The sequence below is a fragment of the Cheilinus undulatus genome, linkage group 13, assembly GCF_018320785.1.
Source record: "Cheilinus undulatus linkage group 13, ASM1832078v1, whole genome shotgun sequence".
Classification (NCBI taxonomy): Eukaryota; Metazoa; Chordata; class Actinopteri; order Labriformes; family Labridae; genus Cheilinus; species Cheilinus undulatus.
Window position 1 is genome coordinate 36,334,251 of NC_054877.1, and position 21,673 is coordinate 36,355,923.

Genomic DNA, 21,673 nt, shown 5'->3' on the forward strand with positions numbered 1-21,673 from the left:
TTTTTTCTCTTATATGATTGCACTTATTTTCTCAGAATTTAGATCTTTTGTTTTGTTTGACTATAAATAAATGCAGTTTATACATCTTTGTGCTTATTTCTTAAATTCTTCTATTTAACAATTGTGAACATGATTATTAAAAATGATAATAAACTGATGAGTTAAGATCAGTGCCGAAATTAAGGAGTCTCCATTACTCCTCTTGCCTGTCTTAGTAAAAAGCAACAACATTTGGAAGTGTTTATGTAATATTTGCATATTAGTACTGCACAGTTAATCTAATTTTAATTGCAATCGCAATATTAGGCTGTGCAATTACATAATCACATAAAAGTCTGCAGTATTTTTTAAGTTTGCAAAAGTGCATGCAGAAAAGCCTTTAAGTTCACATAGTGCCACTGCATTTGCACTGTGCAGAAGCACCTTTATTTTTTAAACAGGAAGACATTTTATTTTTGGTAAAATTTTGAGTTATTTTGAAAGTAGTACTTTAAAACAAAAAAAAATCAGGTTTTGTATCTGTTATGCCATTTGATATTTGTTTATTCTTCATTCATTTTCGGTTGCGTCACCTGGCATGCTGGTTGTGCCACCTGACATTTGCAACTACTTTCAAATAAACAGGCACATATTGTTAGTTTTGATCTTGTTAGAAAATTGGATCCGTATATAAAAAAAACTTAAGAGTTATATTGTTAAATACAGTTTTATTAGTTTTATATTGGTTATACCTTTGGCATGTAAAGTGTGCCATCCACAAGGGTTGGGTGGAGTTAAATGGATGATAAATGATCTATTTTAACCTTGCATTTCAAAATAATGTTCCCATGATCAAGGTGGCACCACCATGACATTTAAGAACTTGCAAATTCCGGGACAAAGTTTTTGGATGATCCTACTAGGTTTATATTGATACATTTTAATAACATTTTTTTTTTATTTCAAAGATTTCAACCATAAAATCATGCCAAAATATTAAAATATGAATTCCTTACAATTAAAATGCAATTTATAATAGTGTAAATAATCAGTTCATTTACTCAGATGGTTTCACCACCTGACATGTTTAGGGTTTGAGTAGCTAAAATATGATAGGAAATATATTATTCAAATATACTGAAAATGTATTCAGACAAATAAGATTTCATAGAACAAATTGATAAATGCCGTGAACTGATATTTTTCCAAGGAGAAATAAAACATTTGGACACCAAAAAGAAATGCACTTCATGCATGCATTTCATGTTTATTAAATTGATGCCTTTATGTAGTCTGTTTTTTATGAAATTACAACAGATAGACGAGTCTTTTTTGAGAACCAGTTCTTATTCTTTATAATTTAAGTATAATCTATGGTATTTGTATTAAAAGTATAATGTATATGTCAATATTACAATATCCGAACGTTCTCTACCTGTAAATAACGCAACTTTTGAAGAAAATGCCAGTACGGTACCTCTGAATGTACACCGTTGTCTTTCCGATGGACCACAAAGGCAGCACTCAATGACACTGCTGACGTCATGTATTTACATGAAAACCCGGAAATGTGGTGCAGGTAGAAATGATTTCCCCGCGGTAGATTTATTTGACATTACAGGTGGATAAAGGACGATGTAATGTTTCAGTCGCTTTCAGAGGGAAAATGGACTTTAGTTTTCTTCGTTGTCTCCTTTTTGTCGTCCTGACGGCCTGGACTTTAGGAGACGGTGAGTATTTTTAATATGAGGGTCGAAATCTCAGTGAGTGATGTTAGCATGTTTGCTAACTGCGTTCAGTCTGATATAATGAGACCTTTGGCAATCGTTCATCTGACAGGTTGCCTGGCGTCTTCATGGCTACGATAACTGTATGTTCACATTTGTATGATTTTAAACATACAGCCTCACATTATATTCAAGTTAGGGTGGTAATTTCTTATTAAAATAGCAACAGTTGTTATTCTGGGAAGTTATCATTCTTGTCCATTGATTTGAGTGTAATAATTTTATTATAGTTTGTATTCTGTGTGTTGTGTAACTGTCGTAGGCTGAAAGCATTGACTTATTTATTGGTAGTTTTAGAAGTCCGGAAAGCTTTTGATTCTGATCTTTTTGATTCATTTCCCGTAATCTTTACAAGTTTAATGACGCACATTTATTTAAAAAAAAACATGAACAATTTAGCGCTTTGCCGATTTTCTCTTGTTTTTCATTAGCTACTTCTCCAGTTATGCTGAAACACAAACATTTTTTGAGCGAATTGGGAAAAAAGAAAAATATCAGTGATTTCTATTCAGAAATCTAAAAACAACGACAGTAACTTTTATTTATTTTCTTTAAACTCTGCATACAATGTATTAAGTATTATATTGTACATACATTGAAGTATATATGGTCTTTTTAGTTGGGATGCACAATATTATCAGTATGATATCAGTATCTGCAGAAATTTGCCTTAAAAAGGTAAAAATCTGCATCAGCAGGTCTGGCAATTTCTGCCAATATTTACAACTGATTTTTTTTGCTTTTTTAATTTTTAATTTTTTGAAAATAATCTAATTACCTTTTTTTTTCTTCCCAATATTGTGGTAAGATTTAATATTCTTTTTTTTATTCCTAATCTTTTGAATTTTTAACAAACAAAAGTAGAAAAATGTTCTACATATGACTGAATGCTTTGAATCAATGCCCAAGGCACCCAGTGTTGAGTAATCTCTTGTTTTTAATCACCAGAAACTGCAGGCAAAGTCCTGCAAACCGTGTGAATAGCATTTTACACAATGATGGTGCTGTTTACACAGTTCTCTCTTTCTTTCACTCTTGGAAGCTTTAGCGTAAAAAGTGACAGGAGACATGAAGGTTTTTGTTGAATTTATGGAGATTATGTTGAAAGTACTGAACATTTTGACAACTTTATGTGCAACCCACGTCTCCACTATGAGTCTTTTCAAGACTTGCTGTGATTAAAAGAATATTTGATCAGTTTCCAACTCTAATATTAACTGACAGTGATTGTGACCCTCTTTTAATCAGTAAACTGATGTGAGATGTGGGATTTCTCTGATTCCTTTATCTTTAAATTTTAATATTTTTCTGGTTTCTTCCTCCTTTAAACAGCAAAGACATAAAAGGCTCAGAGACAGAACAAAATATTTAATGAAGTTTTTTTTAGCTTTCAAACACTGGTTAACATTTTTCTGACCTTTTTTAAACTCAACCACAAATTAATTGATTCATTAACTTGTATACAAAAAGTCTGAGCTCTAAGCTGAACTACAAGCACAGAGGTTGGTATTTTTACACAGACTCACCAAAGTCTTGCTCCTTTCAGATGCACAGGTGACGTTTGTGTCTGAGCTCTCGTCCAAGCCAGCTCAGAAGCTGTCAAAGTATGGCTGGTACGGCAACGTGAGGCTGCAGAGGTTTCATATACCGGAGGAAACGGCCATCGCTCGATGGCTGTTCTCTGTCACCAAAGGCCACAACTTCTACTGTGGGCAACACAACGTCACCATGTAAGGCTCACAGTTCAGCACAATCCCTCCTCTCCTTGTTTGATTTCTCTTGTTTTTGAGAGATCTAGTTACCACAGTCAAGCACACCATCAGTTACCCAGATGAAATTCTCCACTTACATTTGTTTTTATTTGTCTTTTAATCTTATTTTCTCTCCTTTCATAGCCATATACGATGGGGTGCCCCTCCAGTTATAAACCCCACAGGTTCTGTGTTTCCTAACGCAACGCTGTGGAGTCCTGGTCTGTCTTTGATCCTGCCTGTGATATCGCATAGCTCCACGACCTTTAACCTCTCCAGTCCTGCTCCAGGTCATTGGTACATTGCTGCCCATTTACCTGAAGATGATGGGCGCATTGAGCAGAAGGTTTGTCTTTAGCTTTTATTTACAGCACATGCTTCTGTCTGTCTCTTAGGATTGTTGTGATTTTCACATTTTTTTCCCAGGTCCCATTACCAGACAGTTGCTCTGTGCTAATGCAAACAAACATTTTGCATATAAAAATAGCTTATATCCTCTAAAGACAGTTTTAAGTAACATTTAACACCATTTGTTTCATCATTTTGTGTCATGGTTGTGGGAAATATTTGCCGAACCCTAACTTTACATATCTGTAATGTAAGTTTGGGAACTGTTGCTTTGTCATTTAATGCCACGATGAAATGCCAGAGTTGTAATCACTCTCCCTGTGATTTTTTTTTACTCTGACCTGTCTAGCAGGAGAGGTGAATAGAAGTAGCCAAACTGCATTTTCCTGCTGCTTTCATTTTCCCGGCTTCATTTTTAAAGCACGAAAGCTGCTGGCAACTTATTCTTCTTCGCCTTTTTTCTGTTTAGGTTTATCTTATACCCCTGCTTTTATTTTCGGTCATGTTTTGTTTTCCTGTTCTCACTACTGACTTATCACTGTTATCAGTTTGAAACCTGTCTGAAAGTGTCAACACAAGCTTTGGCTGAAAATTTAAAGATAACCTTGTGCCAGTACGAATTAATATTTTCTGTTTTTATCTGTTAGGGCTTTCCATCGTGTTCCTACTTCTTCCAGCCTCAGTTGTCAATCCGGAGGGCCGTGGACACACCCATTTTACAGCAGGGCACACTCCTTCAGCAAACTGCAGGCCCAGACAAACCTGCACGCCTTAAGTAAGACCTGGATACTCTGGGGCTGCACCTTAAGAGTCAAACATGGGAATTCAATCAAGTAGATCCTCAGTCAATTTACATTTTATATTTTAGTATATGTATTGCAGTGTTAATTTTGACAGCTATTTTTAATTTTAGTCTAATCCTTAGTCATTTGATCACATCTTTTAGTTTTAGTCATATTTTAGTCATTTCTACCCTTTTTAGTTTTAGTCTAATTTTAATCCATAAAAAGTCCTCACATTTTAGTCTTTACTTTTAGTCCAAGCATTTATTTTCTTGCCTTAATCTGGTACAAAATCATGTCAGTGTGTTCTATGTACCCTGCGAAACCTGGGGTCCCTGCTTTCTACAGCTGAGAGGCAGACGAGAAACAGATGCATTGGTTTTTAACAGATTTACCCTCAGTGGAGAAATATCACGCATTTTGAATGTCTGTTGAAAACTAAATTACATTTTAGTCTAGTTTTAGTCATCATGATGAAAACTAAACTTACTTTTAGTCAGTTTTGGTCATCATAGATCTATCTTTGATTGATGTTTTTTTTGTTCACAGAGTGCAGGAGCAATGGCTTTGTATTAACTCAAGAAACTGAGATTTTAAATGACTTATAAGTAGTAGTAGTTTTATTCAGTCATAACACAAAATCAGAAAAGTCTACACTAGACAGATTTAAAGTCAATGGCCATATACAGAGTAGTGACTGAAAAGGCATAGGCACAAGCAAACTGCTTATTAAAGCCTGTCCTGCAGCCTTATCAGTTTAGGTCACCAACTTTCACAAGTTTAAGAAAACAGTAACAGATAAATCAAATACACTAAAATAATAATCCTCAAAAATATCTTTACAAAACATTTTCTTGAAAGCCAAAATTAGATTGCATGTTTTTAGATTTATAGCTGCATCATTCCACAGTTTAAGTCCAGCAGTAGAAACAAATCTTTTTTTCATTTATCTTTTTGCAAAGTAAGCTAAGAAACAACTCTTAAATCATATCAACCTTACTGTATCAGTAATACATTTCATACAGAGTCTGGGAGTGTTTTTGATTTTGCTCAGAACATGATTTACATTATTTTGTATCAGAGTCAAAACATTTTATAATGTGGATCTGTGTGAACAGAATAATCTGCCTTATTGGTGGCTCGTTTTTGCACGATTACTATTGAGTTTATAGTTGTATTAAAGATAGGATCCCCACAACTCCACACAGTAAGATATGTTAGGAATAATAAAGGAATAATATATTAAATGTAAGGCCTTATAATTAAATATATGTTCTGTTTCTTAGAGGATTGCTACTGACTTTGAAACGTTTTCTTTAATATGCTAAGATGTTGTTTCCATGTTAACTTACCACAACCCCAATGAATTTGGTCTAAAAAAACTCTTCAAAATTACACTTTTTTGGTTTTGTGAACTTCAATTCGATTCTGATTCACAAAAAAACATGAATTAAGTTTTCTTGACATTTAGAGACAATCTGTCAACATCAAACCAATTTTTTAGACTTTTTCTAGCTCTTTTTCAACCCCACAAAAGATTTGTTTTAATTCTTACCATAACAAATTAATATGTATCATCTGCAAGCATTACAGATTTTAAAATAATAAATAATACTGCAGATATCATTGATATAAAGTATGAGCAGTATTGGTCCAATCATTGATCCCTGGGGTACACCACAGGTAATCTTCCTTAATCCTGGCACAGTATCATTCTTTCCAGCTAAGAATAAATCATCTCTCATATCCCATACATCTCCACTTTTCTTGATAATTGCCAGTAATCTACTGGATCAAAAGCCCTCTGCAGGTCAATGTATCAACCATTTCAACATTTATCATTTTCATTAGCATAAAATTTTAATCGAGGTTGCATTTTTTTCAGCAATAATGTTACTCTCACAGGTTTCTTCCACCCAAAACAAACAAAACAGCTTATAAAAATAGAAAGGAGAACTTTAATCAGACTTAATTAAAAAATAATTGCCTCTTCAATACTCTTTATTGTGTGCAGGGTGCTGCAAGCCAAGTTTTTTTAAACACTGGGTTCCCCTGGTTTCTCTGAAAGCGGATATTGAAAGACTCATACCTATTTTGGAATTTAATGACATACAAACCCAATTCGAAAGCTGAGATGCTGTGTAAAACGTAAATAAAAATAAAATGCATTGATTTGCAAACCTTATAAAAACCATATTTTATTCAAAATAGAACATAAGCAACATATCAGATGTTGAAACTAAGGCCTTTTACCATTTCATGACCAAATCTTAGCTCTTTCTGTCCCTTGTGCGCAGAGATTTCTCCAGATTCTCTGAATCTTTTGATGATTTTATGTACAATAGATGGTGGGATATGCAAAGTCAATGATTTTATGTTGAGGAAAATTTTTCTGAAATTGTTCCACTATTTGTGGACATTTTTTTGCAGTTTGGTGAACCTCTGCACATCTTTTCTTCTGAGAGACTCTGCCTTTCTAAAATGCTTTTTTTATATCCAGTCATGGTACTCACCTGTTGCCAATTAACCCAATTAGTTGCAAAATTGCTCCTCTAGCTGTTTTTCATAAGTACAACTTACTTTTCCAACCTTTCGTTGCCCTGTCCCAACATTTTTAAGAAGTGCTCAAATTCAAAATGAAATGATATTTTTCATGAAATGGCAAAATGTCTCAGTTTTTACATGGATCTGTTATTTATGTTCTATTGTGAATAAATTATGTTTTTTTATATATATATTTGCATCATTGCATTTTGTTGTTATTTACATTTACACAGTGTCCCAACTTTTTTGGAATTGAAGTTGTAGTTTCAAAACACTAACTAACTTTAAGTAGGGGGTTAGTCTCTGTATAGAATGACTGACCACATATGATGTTAAGCCTCTGAATAAGGTGCAGCCTTCGTGTACATGTTTAACTTTGTGTGCTTAAATCATTTATCGTATCTTTTATTTTCCTCATCTGTCTACATAAATCCAATGACTGTATTTGTGTTTGTCTCAGGTTGTATGTTCCAGAGTTTGCCTCCTCTCTCTCCGTCTCTGTGGCTGACTGCTCCTCCTCAGAGGATGGAGCAGACGACAGAAACTGCTCCCTCGTCCTCAGGCTCGGCTCCTCTTCTCCTCTGCATAGCCCAGTCACAGTGAACTGCTCAGGGATCAGCTGCTCTGCTGTGCTTTCAAACCCTCCATGGGACACTTGGTTACGAGTTGTCGTGGAGAGCAACCAGGACAACCGCACTGTGACCTTTAACATTGTCTCAGACTGCACAGGTGAACATTAAAATGCTCATTACTTCCTACCTAAGTTTCACATGTTATGCCAAAGTTTTTTAACCCCTTACCTGTGAGTATTCTCCCTAATCTACTTTTCTGTCTCAGTGGGATGTAAGCCAAAAAGTGTCGGCCTCACAGCAGACGATAACATCAGCAAGCTCCGTGGCAACAGCAGCTATAGCAACTCAACATCAGCAGGGAACAGCTCACTAGACACAGACCCAGACGGTTTTGGTAACAAATCAATAGCTCTATTGACACCATTGTTGCCCTCAGCCTGTGTGTGGAGCTTCCCCGTGCTGTACGAGGAGGTGGACATCCTGTCGCTACGATACACACCTGTCAACGGACCAAACGTTAGCGTGTCGAACACACACCCCTCTCTGCTCATGTACCCGCTGCATGCACAGGCCACTGGTGGGACACTGAACCTACAGCTCACACTCAACACTGTGAGTACTAATTCAGTACTGCAACAACATGCATGCATTGTTTGGGTAAAACCTGTTTGTTTTGATAGATTTTTGTTTTCAATTTAATACAGTTCAATTAAACTTTATTTATACAGGACATTAAAAACAGCCAGAGTCAACCAATGTGCTTTACAAAGTAAAAACTATGTGTAAATCATTATAGACTAACATTAAAATAGTAAAATCAATTTGATTAGAACATCATAAAGTAATAGTAGGCACAAGAGTAAAATCTATAAAATGTGTTGGGATTAAACAGTCTCATCTTGAAATAAAAGCTAAAGAGAAGAGATACGTTTTTAACAATGATTTAAAATGTTCAGGAGCTGCTGGTTGGCAGACCTCAGTGCTCTGGCTGGAGCACAAACGCGAAGCAGTTCACATAAATAAGGTGGTGCCACACCATGAAGAGCTTTAAAAGCTTAAAATTAAATCTTGAATTAAATCCTGTGGTGAACAGGGAGCCAGTGTAGAGAGAGCAACACTGGGGTAATGTAGTCGCTCTTTATTTGTGCCTGTTAGGAGACAGGCAACTGCATTTTGGACCAGCTGGAGACTCTGGACAGAAAATGGTCCATGCCAATGTATGAGTTACGATAGTCAAGTTTAGATGACATACAGTAAATGCATTTATCAGCCTCTCTTAATCTTTGAAGGAAGACACAGTTTAACTTAGTTTATTAGTCTCAGCTGAAAAAAAGCTTGACTTTCAAGAGAAAAGATCTACTGATCAAATTAAAAGCATCAACAAGATAAATATCAAGACTTCCCTGAAGAATGCACACTACAAGTAAGAGGACTAAAAGTGCTTAGTTCTTTTAGCCCACACATGCTCACACATTCAAATTTGGTAAATTCAAGGTCATCCATGTTTATCTTTGTTTCTTAAAATTGTTAAAACAGTCATATAGAGGCTGTAGGTTACCTCCATTTTTGTTTTATGTAAGAGGCTTGTAGGTTTCTCAAATTAGACCCCCCAAAATAGGATGGGGCCCAGCACAGAGCCTTGTGGGAACCATTTGTATAAGAGGAGAAAAAATCTCCAAGGTGAACAGAGGAGGTGCTTTCTGTTGTGTTAGTGAAAGAGCTGTCAGAGCTAATGTGTTAATCAAGATGCAATTATGGCCCGAATAAAAAATGTATCTTTTAAAATTAGATTCACTCTATGCATTTTGTCACTTTAGGTCCACTGTAGTTAAGCCACCATAGTGTCTCCCTGCTCCCAGTGATGGATAATACTGACCTTTGAGTGCTTTTGAATGTCTCTTTACTTAAAAAAAACACACAGACATCTCAGAGGACAAGTCAAAAGTAACCTATGCCCTGTGATATCAACTATTTCCCTTTTTTAGTATTCTGTTTACCAATTTTCAATTACTTCACAATCTGTAGGAAGTTCCTTTTTTCAGTTTTAACTTATTTTACATCATTTTTTCTACCAGGAGTCGCCCTATTTTATCCAAACAGGAAGTACAGTGCCCTGAGCTAAAGGCAGAGCTGAATACAAAGTATTTATACAAAGAAAGCATTAAAAGAGCAGTTTTTGAGTAAATGTATTGCTAGATTGTTAACCTTAACTGGGTTACTTACACAAAGAAAAAAGCAACAATACCCAGACTCCTGATAAGTGCAGGTGGTCATGCTGCTGCATTAACTGGGGATCATTGGGCTAGTGTTGCACAGCTAATCTAAATGCAATTGCAGTGTCAGGCTGTGCATACAAGGCTGCAATTATTCTTGTTTTAGGTAGAACTGGAAATGTTGAAAAATGCCTGCAGAAAGAACTTTAAGTTTGCAATAGTGCCACTGTTAGATTTTCTAGAAGTCCCTTTATTTTCAGAAAAAAAATTCTTTAAATATTAAGTTATTTTGATGGCAGTTCTGTAAAGACTGGTTTTGTATTTTATGTTACTTAATATTTGTAAGTTTTGAGTTGAGAAATACAAGCTTAAAGCTGTAATTATTCTCTTCATTTTCCTTGATAACCAAGAAAGTAGACTCATGATACCATTGATGTATTACCACAATACTGTCAAGTATAATCACAATTGCACATTATTACCAAATCCTGTGGCACCACATTAGATGGTGGTGAGTCTTTTTTTTTGAGTCACTCCTGTATGTTTCTTCATGTGTAACAATGTTATACTTTCAAATAACTAAAATAAGTATATTACTCATGTTAATCACTTTAAGCTTTCTCTTTCCTCTGAGAAATGGTTTCATGCCACATTAGTGTATCCGTGCAGCATCCATTCATGAAATAAGTCTTAGATTTAAGACCATTAAATATGTTTCTTGCATTCAGTTGATATCCATGGAAGACAGTGGTTATAGTAGCTTCACATTGTTAAAATTGTTAACATTAATATGGACCTTAAACAGTTTTCTGGAATGAAAAATTGAACTTTTAAATATGAGATTAAAAATGTGATTAAATGCAATTAACTACTGAAATCCATCAACTATTCCCAAAACTATTAATAATTCAACAGGCCTAGTATGTGGGTGTTTTTGACTTGCTCCTCATATTTGTTTGTGTTTTTTCTGTTTGTTTAGACTAATGTGACTCTGGGTAACAGCAGCAGCGTGGTGGCTTGTCTCTCTCCCTGGGCTCCAGTCCTTGAACTCAACAATTCTCAGCCCTGTCGCACAGGTAGGTCAAATATAGCTACAGTAACCACTGACATTATAAAATGTATGCACTTAACATGTAGAACTGTAACTGCTATATCATAAAGTGTGCTTCATTAATATGAAGTTTAAGAAAATATTTTATACACTAGAGCTAACTGTTATTCTACCAGATTAAATCTCCTGAAACTGAACAGATTCAACCGTTTGTTTTTTTGTTTGCATGTGTTTTTCTGCAGCTTTGTATGGAGGATACGGTGTCGGTGTAAATGTCAGTGTTCCTAAAACTGTGATCAGGCTGCCTTTCCCTCAATCAGCAACCTGGTACCTCACCCTGCAGCTCACATGCAACAGGTAGAACACAAACTCCAGTCTATTTGAAGTTTTTGTGATTATTTTTGTCAAATAAGCAAGGCTTTGTCCTTCTACATCCTCAGTCAAAGGTCAACAGTCAACTCAGGATTTTGTAATATACACATCCACACCCCAACACAATCACAAACATGAATTAGATCTTTAGGCTTTGTAATGTGTACACTGTGGATATTGTTGTTAATTGTCTGTGCCAGCACACATCACACTAACACATTTACTAAAAGAGAAATGCAGGCAAACAAGCTGGGTAGTATGTTTGTTTTTTCCATATGGTATGATTTTAACTGGTTTGTTTGACTGTAACAAACTCACTATACAGTGCCGTGAAAAGTATTTGCCCCTTTTCTGAATCCTGATGTTTTTGCATATTTATCACACTTAAATGTTTCAGATCATCAAAACAATTTTAATATCTCACAAAGACAACCCAAGTAAATACAAAATACAGTTTATAAATGAGGATTTTATTTATTAAGGGAACCAAATCAAAACCTATCTGGCCCTATGTAAAAAAAGTAATCCCCCCCTTGTTGAATCATGAGTTAACTGTGGTGAACCTTCCCAGGATTGGTCCGCCAACCAAAATTACTCCAAGAGTGCAATGGCAACTCATCCAGGAGGTCACAAAAGAACCCAGAACAACATCCAAAGAACTGCAGGCCTCACTGGCCTCAGTTTAACATTGGTATAGATGGAATAGGCCCTGTTGGCAACCATCAGTTAGGACAAAAAATGTGGCATGAACTGATGTCAGTAGGTTATTTTTATCTGTTGTGTCTAGTCAATCTAATGCTGGCATGTAGCCCACCTAACTGTTGTATCAAAGTTTATTTTTACCAGGCAGAAAACGTCACATGTTGGGAAAAATGTGATCTGTTTTCATAGTTGAAAATGAGAGAGAATGTTGGCATTGTGGGAGTGTTGCTTTTACTCATGTAAATGTGTATTTTCTTGTTGCAGCAGTGACTGTGGGAACACGTCAGTGGTGTCTGTGGTCCCTGAGGTGTCTGTCAGTGCCTGTGTGGAGGACTGTGGGATGTACGGTGAATGTCGACTGCTGCGCTCCTACAGTTACCTGTACGCCGCCTGTGTCTGCAAGGCTGGTACGACACACATACTTAAAGATAACATTTGACGTCACTGTTATATAAATTCCTACTTTTTCTTTTAACTTTGGCTATAATGATGAGTCAGCACTGCGTCAGATATCAATAATTCATGAACCTCATGATTAATTAATCTGGTTTTATTGTGTGGGTGTTCAGGCAGGAGCGGTTGGGGCTGCACTGATGATTCAGCAGCTCAGTCGTACCTACGGCAGGTGACGGCGACTCTTCTACTCACACTCAGTAACCTCTCCTTCCTGCCCGCCATCGTGGTAGCCGTCAGACGGTGGTACATCACTGAGGCGTCCGTCTACCTCTTCACTATGTTCTTCTCCACGGTAACAGTCATTCAGTAGCACACGTACACCTCTGCATTAATGTTGCAACACTTACAGTATTTCAGGCGTTTCTGGAGTATTGCTCATTCACATTGCAGTTGTGTAAGAAGGAGGATTCATTATGAGCTTGAGCAAACACCAAGCATTTATTTGGTTTAGAAATCACACTTTTAATCAGTGTGAGTGTTATAATGCTAAACATGGAGAGTTAAAGTACAGCATGTTCCCTTTCATAACAAGGATCAATATGTTTACACTCAGACTGTGGGTGTAAACATTAAGCATCTTTTACAGGTAGTTTTCATTTCAAAATGTACATGTAAGATATAAGAGACATTTAAATAGTAAAAAAAAAAAACTAGAAACAGAGGGTGATAAAACTACATTAAAAATGCAATAAATGTTATTCAATAGAGTAATCAAATCCTCATTTAAATCAGTATATCCATACATTTTTAGTTTAATCTCTTCCTTTATATTTCAAGGCTTACCTCATATATTCATAGCAGACGAAGTTGTACATTAGGGAAGCACCAGTTCCAGGTAGTAGACTGATCCCTTGTAAAGACTTTTGGGCTCCCTGGGAATAAATGGACATGACGCTCAGTACCAGCTGGAATGAGGTTATAAGTTCGTTCATTAAATGAAAGTCTAGGATGCACTCATAGTGGTGAACTTCAGGTACGGAGTAAACAGCCCGTCTCGTAGACATGTCCGAGTGTCGGCTGTTGTCTTTTACTCATCCTTATAAGTCTGACTTTAGACAGTGACCGAGAGCTCAGCCGTGCTCTGCTGCTCTCCCACTTTGTTGGGAGGAAAATTTAGCTTTTTGGACAGTACCACAAAAATATCAGAAAAGCTACTGAAAGCTAAGGTACTGAAAAGCTATTTGATTCCGAAAATAATAGCGATACTACAAAGCTACTGAAAAATGTAGTTAAGCTACTAACAACCCTATTCTTAGTGATGCTACTGCCCAGCACTGGCCATTGCTCTGATGACAATCTTTATTAACTACTTGAGTAGACAGCGTTTACTTTACACCTGCTGCCATTCACCCAGTCATTCGTGGTGCAACTTGCTCATAGGTTATGCAACAGTGGATGTAGAGTTGGTCAAATCTTAATGAAATGCTATGATGCCATTTCCTGTGCTTTTACCCACAACCCACCAAAAAACTTCTTGTGTAAAGGTTCAGATAAATTGGTTTAAACAATGCAAGAGGGCCCTTTTTATGTTGGTGTTTTGCAAGACTTTAAACTTCATAAACTGATTTTGTCAGCCAAAATAAAAGAAAAAGATGCAACAGAGCAAACATCCCAAATAACAGAGGGGCAACCTATACTTGGTAGAGCTCTCCTGTGTGATTTTTTATAGTTTACATTTTTGTAATGAGCAGATTTTGAGTCCCAACATTTACTAGACGGGCCGCTCTAGAAATATCTCTCTGTTTGCCACTATAATCAAAACGAGGCCTATGTGCTTGGCACTATTCCACAACAAGGAAGGGAAAGTGTTTACGCAAGAGTGCCGGTTTAGCTCAGTGGCTAGAGCAGGTGCCCATATACAGAGGCTATAGTCCTCAACGCACTGGTTGCAGGATTGATTCCCAGTCTTTGTGCTGTTTGATATATGCCTTCCCCCGACTCTCTCCAAATTTCCTGTCCCTCCTCAGCTATCCTATATAAATAAAGACATTTTTTAAATGAGATTTTATTAAAATGTAACCTTTAAAAAACAAGTGTTTACACAAGATATCAAAACAAAATGACAAAGGGACAAAGCAACATGCTGAAATGCTGCATACTATGTGTGTTTCTTTCTGCTGTTATTGAAAAGAGGGATGGAGCATTTGGCATCATCCTAAGTGATTCCTCTTCTGTTTTTCTCTGTCCTTGTGTAGTTCTACCATGCCTGTGACCAGCCAGGTGTAGCTGTGATGTGTATAATGGACTACGATACCCTGCAGTACTGTGACTTCCTGGGGTCCGTCTGTTCCATCTGGGTCACCATCCTGTGCATGGCTCGCATAAAAGACACATTCAAATATGTGAGACAGTGACTGCCATCTGTTTTTCTGAAATGCATTTCTAACACTTTGACCCAGGATAAATCAACATGTTTAGTGTTAAGCCTGATTTAATGTTGTCTTTTAACAGACTCTGTTCATGCTCGGGGCTCTGCTGATCGCCATGTCGATGCAGCTGGATCGTAAAGGACTGTGGAACCTGCTGGGTCCAGTCCTCTGTGCCATCATGTTTATGGTCTCTGCCTGGGTAAGAAATTCACCAGGATATCACAGAAACCAAACAGGGCAGATGTGCTGCAAGAATTTTGTTGTTTACTGTGGAGGGGTTTTTTGGGGATGGTTTTTTTACTGAATGTGATTTTATCATCACCACTTTTTTTTTCATTATAGAGAGATACATGTATGTTTTGCAATTGCATTGTTTTACACCTGCAGCCTTTGTCTTCTATTGTAACTCTTTTGGGATTTTGTAATACATTAGTCCTCATCTGCCACCGTTTTATAGGGAGTATGAATATCACACTATGAGAACTTTAAACTTTAAAATAATAATCATTATGTTTGTTTTGATACCACAGCATCAAATACCTCAGTCCTAGGCACCAAGTGTTAGATCATTTATAATTTTAGTGACCAGAAAAATGCATGGGTATATTTCACAACATTTGGGAAACCTCCTGTACACCATTTACCTTGCAAAGCAGATGGATACGCCCATTTCAGTGTTTCTCACTGGCAAATCCATCTTGCAAAGCTCCTGCCTGAACCGCTTGGGCCCGGTTACAAAGTGACAGGACCAATCAGCGACAAGGGGCAGTGCTTACAGGCATGGCGGAGTTGTGGCGTAAGCAAGCAGGAACAAAAGGCCGGTGCGGTTATGGTGGAAGACATTAGCGTGGATGCTGCTAAAGCACCAGTTTTATTAGGACTTGACAACATTTCTTTGTTAAAAGAAGAACAAAGAATAGCACTGAGTTGTTTTCTTTTCAAAAATGACAAGTCATGTACTCACACGACCACAGTTGCCATGGTTCGTTTACTCCCTCGGTAGGGGCGCACCTTGGTAGCGTCTGTGTCATGTGTTTTGTTGTTTTGATTGACCCGTAAAGATGTGACTGACAGAACGTTCATCCAATCACCCTCTGAGTTTTTTTTCAAAGCCTCTGCCCTGTCCTCAACCCTATGTACCACAGGTTTACCGGATGGATGTGTTTCACACATCCATCCGGCGTGTCAGGTTAATACGCCATTGTGTTTGGGGAGAAATTCTCAGAAGGTGATTGGATGAACATCTGTCTGTCACATTCAATATGGGCCAATCACAGTGGCAAGACAAAATGAGGTAGTAAGCATTCTCAGTTCCAACAGTAACCGGGGCTCTACAGGCAAGTGCTGCTGTAGTTTTTCAAACATCGGAGCTTGGATAAAACACATGCCGAGGCTGGCTCTTTCCTCTTGTTTTACTAAAGAAACATGGCACAGTTAGATACAACTGCTGCTACACTACATTTACATCTAAGCTATTTGCTACACCAGCAGCAGCCATTGTATATACCAGCATACAGTACAACTAAACCACCCCGTAACTATGGCAAACTCATGTCAAAGCAGGGCGGGATAAGAGCAAAACATCTTTTCTGTCATAAAAAGCTTTCATTTCAGATTGGAGCTTTGGAAGATGGATTTGCTTGATGACAGACATGGAATCTGGCCAATCCATCTTCTTTGTAAGGTTAAACATCGACTTCTAAAGCAGAATTAACCGTCCCAGCTAGTTTGACAGGCATGTTTGTCACTGTGCACTGACGATAACAAATAAAAGATTAAAAAAGTATCAAACCATAGAAGATTTTTACAATATTAACAGGGAGGTTTTAGAACAAAAGTCTTTGTAGTCAGAATTGGCACATAAACTAAAGCCCAGTAGTGAGACTGAACTTCCTGCTGTTCTTTTGGATTACAGGTGTACCGAGGTGTGCAACGGCGGCACTGTTACCCTCCTTCCTGGCAGCGCTGGGTCCTCTTCCTGATCCCCGGGGCTCTCTGTGCTCTTATTGGTGTATGTTTGTACATTTTTGCCGAGACTGAGGACAACTACTATTACACACACTCTCTGTGGCACATCCTGGTGGCGACCTGCGTGGTGTTCCTGCTGCCGCCAAAGGAGAAGAACAGGGAGGCGTTTGGATGGAGCAGAGGCTGGAGCTGGACGTGGAGCTGGAGCTGGAGACCCCGGGTCTGTGGGTACACGCTCTGTGAGAGCAACAAGGATGAACTTTACACTGTCACATAGGAGAAGAAGGGAGGCTGTGAGGAAGCAGAGTGAGCAGACCTTGATTGTTATAAAGCTTGAAGACATTCACAGTACAGAAAAAGACAAACATGGGGTGTCTGCACAGGGTTGAGAATATCTTCAAATATGTCTTCTTTTAGATCAAATATACACCTATATCCTCTGTGGTTCTACCTTTATCATAAAGGTTTAAACCTTAGAATGAAAAAGATATAATAATATTGAAATAGCTGTAAAAATCGGTTTGCAGACATCCTTTCAAACACAGAAATGCCCAAATCAAACCTGCTGAAACCTCTAAGGTGGTCTGTTGCACCTGTTTTGGAAAGAAAAACCACCTTTTACCTCATGACCAAGAGTTTGTACATAACTGCATCTGTAAATATTTTACCAGAATAGTGAGAACATGTATAAAAATATTCATAGGGAATATTAAGCACTTTGTGTAACACTTTTGAATCTTTATATTCAGCCTATACTCAGTCTTATATACCAGTGATTCTCAATCTTTCTGATTCACAACACCCAAGAATAATATCATTGGTGTTTGCAACCCTGTCCTCACTGCTGAAGCAGAGAGATTTCTCTGCCTTCTTCCTTTTAGTGGTTGTAAATACAACTATTGACCCTATTTCTTCTCCTTTTCCTGTTGTAATTGACAGACGGAAAATAAATGACCACTAAGGGAAGTGCCGGTCACAAGAGAGAGGGAATCCCAAGATGGTTTGAGTGAGTCATCATGCAGCTGCCAGTTTGAAATAGCTTTCAAAGAATACTGATATGTCCTTTAAAAGTGTGTTTTATTTCTCAGCAATTACATGGTGACCCTCAGAAGTTATTGCACAACCCCAATGGGGTCAGGACCCCAGGTTGAGAATCACTGTTCTGTATCATATTTATGGTAGGTGTTCCTTACTCTTGTGCCCTTGATTTTTTTTCCTCAAGCCTTTTAAAAAGAGTTATTTTTAAACTTGGTTTATTTCTGTAATCATTTCAACAACCTTTAAATTACAGCAAAAAGTCAGACTCTGCTTTCTTGCCTTTATCTGATACTTTCAATCATATAATGCGGCCTTCATCATCATCATTATCATCATCATCAGAGGAACCTTTAAACTTTGTTGTCTTCAAATTGTAGAGTATAGTGCCGAACATCTAAGGAAATCAATGAAAAACATTATTAGAAATTATTTAAAAACTGTTCGTTTTTCTAAATGCCTTCCCATTATATTCATCTGGTGGTTCATATATGTAAAGAGGAGATTATCAACCAATGGCCAGCTGTATTTAAACTTTATTTTTTGGTGTATAGGGTGCCTCTTGTTCAGCATCTTGGTACACTGGACTTTTTAGGTTTTGCTCATGTATAGATTTACAAAAAGGCTTGTCCTCTTCATCCATTAAACCTTATCACCTCTTACCTTTTTCCAATATTTATACTGACGCACTTTTATAATAAAAAATCTGATTCACTATGTAATGTACATAGCCCACATGAGCGTGAATGTGCACTTTATGAATGTATAATATTCAGATTACTGTGTCTAGTGCCTCCTCCTTCTGTCTGTGTGTTTGGGCTGTTCATCTTTACTGGTCTCACCATTAGATTACGATCATACTGTCAATTATTTGATTCAGTCTCATGTTGCTTTACGATGGGCTGCATCCTCATTTTTTTTCTCAGTGCGCCTGGATATGTTTTTATCAATGAAGACAGGCAGTTAGATAAATGTGACCTCCCTTTTTTATCACAAAGAAAATGCTTTAGGAATATATGTGAACATGGATGTCTTTATGTTGTGACTCAAAATAAATCACTTATATAGGACCAGCTGTGTCCAGAACATCCATGAGCTGCATCAGTTTGTAATAATCAGTAATGTTCTGTCATTGCATCGATGCATAATTGTCCACTTCTGCATAGCAGTGGATCGTAAAAATTACGCTCACTGACTCTCAATATGTACTGTATGATTATTTGTTTTGTGTTGTATTATATTTACTTTATTTAATTTTATTTAGTGAAATATGCTGCCTATTATTATTTAGTGTCCCCTCATAAATCAGATTTTCATTCTTTGTGATTTTGCACTGGATCAAGTTGAACAACTATGTCTCACTTACACAGCCTTTCTTTGTTGTGTATTCTGTTTTCCCTGTGTTAAGTGTGAATAATTTAATTTTGTTGTTAAATTTTGTTTTGACCACTACAACATATACAGCAGACTGTAGAGTTCAATACATAGAGAAATGTATTACTTGTTGTAAAATGGGATTTTACTTCTTGTACTGGTCGGACACTTTTTAATCTCTGAAAAAACCCAAACGGCATTTAGTCTACCAAAATAAATCTGTTGTATAAAGATGAATGCTTCTTAGTTTATTTTTGAAATGGTTTTTCTTTACTCAAGCACTCACAAACACAATCTCAGACACCAAGAGAGGATGTGGAAATGGAGGGAAGAGGATTATCATAATCCTTGGAAATACAGAAAGTGCTCACTGTGTAGAAATACACATTAACCCCCAATGTTTGTGTGTGGGGGGATGTGTGTGTAAATATATTTGCTTGTATGTAGCTAACCTCCATTAGTAAATTTGATGAGCAGTCAGGTTGAACACAGCTGACACAGATCAGTGCTACAATCACAACATCAGGACGGACTGCTCATTGTTTATCTGATAATAAAAACAGTAGAAGCTGAAACATGCTGGGTTATAATCCCTTAAGTAAAGCATTTCCCATATGCAAGTGACTTTTAAGAACTAAATGCCCTACGTTTTAAAAGTCCATGCTAAGTTCATAAAGCAGATCCCTTTAAACATTTAGCATTTTTACAGTCTGATGTTAATGCTGTCTCCTTTTAACTCGCCTAAAAAGAGGCTTGTGAAAGACAGGAAATGTTTTCTTAACAATAGTTGGAACGTCCCTAATTAAAATACTTAGTAGGTACTTTGAGTTCATACATGTGCAAAGTGCATTCACACTAAGAAGTATACTCAAATAAATTATACCACTGGCACACTCAAAACCATCCAAATATTGAGTGTGGAATAATTGACTCTTAACATCATCACAATGCTATATAGGTGTTGTAGCAGATACAGTTCTGTTAGCATGTTAGCAACAGCAGCACAATTTTAATCGACACAAGGGCATTTAAGGCAAAATAAATTTGTTTCTTTCTTAAGCAAAAAAATGTTAACATAAAATGCAAGTTAAAAGAATTCAATAGTGAGTGAAAATATTGAGTGAAATGCATTACTAATGGCAAACTAAAAATCATCCAAATATTGAGTTTGGAACAATTGACTCTTAGCACTATCACAATGCTATTAAAGGTGTTGTAGCAGATATTGTTCTGTTAGCATGCTGGCGCACAAGCTAATGTTAGCATCCACTAGCTGGCTAATGTGCTTTTAGCAACAGCAGCACAATTTTAACCCCTAAGAACCCACTGTGACACGGGTGTCACACAATATTTAATGTTCCATCACTTTCTTTGTAAATCTTCATTTTTGATTTTTAAATCATGAAGTCCCCACATAACACCTAATGAACATCCGGCCGGTCATGTGACAGACCGTGTGATTTTATGTTTCCAAAGCATCACTTCCAAGATGTCTGTGTGCCAGGTTGACACATTTCACTGAACTCGCACATTTTCAAAAGCTTCTTTTTCAATGCCAAAGGTAAGATTTAAGGCATTTAACAGTTCTAATTGAAACAAGGCATTCTTTCGTACATTTAAGCTGTTGGAAACACAGCTATTTTGAGTTAAATCGCAATCAAACATTTGAATCTTTTGGCAGCCCTAGGTTAAACGTAACCTCTCACCACACATAGACATCACATCTGGAACGATGAGGACATTCTCAAAAAAAAAAAAAAAAAAAAAAAAAAATCAGTGTTGTCTGGAAGCTGGTTCAACTTGGTCTAATTTGATGCCAGACTTTTGAGTTGGATCAGCTGAGCAGAGCCTGTTTTTGGTGAACTGTGAACTGATCAGTTCATTTTTCTAAATATAAATGCCAGCTGAATGTCGTGCAGTCTGAAGAACATCCATTCATTGCAGTGTGCAGCTGACAAATCTGCACTCCCACGCTCCCTAAAGAAGTCCTGCAAGGGTAAAGTCCTGGTCCACTGTCACACAGCCAGGACGGATTCTGCATTGTTCCTCCTGAATCTGAGGTTCCACAATCTGCCAGAGCCTCCTTTTCAGCATCCACAAGTAAACTTTAAGGTAGGCCATATTTGCTTTGACTTACTTAAAAGAGGATTTATTTTTGTCTGGACTTCCCAGATGAATGTGACTTATAATACATTAAATTAGTTTTTTTGGGACAAGAAAATAGACAAGTACATGCTTTGGTTAGAGTTTTTGCAGTGTAAAAGCAGCTGCTGAATTTCAGCTTCAGGAAGCAGCTGTCCTGCACTACTCAAAGTCTTTAACCTTCTGTTACCAATTTAAGTGATGATAAAATTTAAACAAGAAATGTTT

General features: G+C 37.1%; 1 protein-coding gene across 2 annotated transcripts; it reads left to right on the plus strand.

Moving 5' to 3' along the window:
- The first annotated feature begins 1,547 nt into the window (after positions 1-1,547).
- On the plus strand, positions 1,548-19,508 carry pgap6 (post-glycosylphosphatidylinositol attachment to proteins 6). 2 transcript variants are annotated; one of them, XM_041804293.1, is made up of 14 exons: positions 1,548-1,709; positions 3,313-3,496; positions 3,662-3,863; positions 4,513-4,640; positions 7,652-7,920; positions 8,029-8,375; positions 10,956-11,052; positions 11,270-11,384; positions 12,366-12,508; positions 12,671-12,849; positions 14,753-14,899; positions 15,009-15,125; positions 16,842-17,200; positions 17,834-19,508. In XM_041804293.1, the coding sequence occupies exons 1-13, from the start codon at positions 1,646-1,648 to the stop codon at positions 17,169-17,171; spliced, it is 2,322 nt and encodes a 773-aa protein (XP_041660227.1). In that variant the 5' UTR covers positions 1,548-1,645; the 3' UTR covers positions 17,172-17,200; positions 17,834-19,508. The 2 variants fall into 2 exon arrangements, with proteins under 2 accessions (XP_041660227.1, XP_041660226.1); XM_041804292.1 differs by having other exon boundaries at positions 16,842-19,508.
- The last annotated feature ends 2,165 nt before the right edge of the window (positions 19,509-21,673 follow it).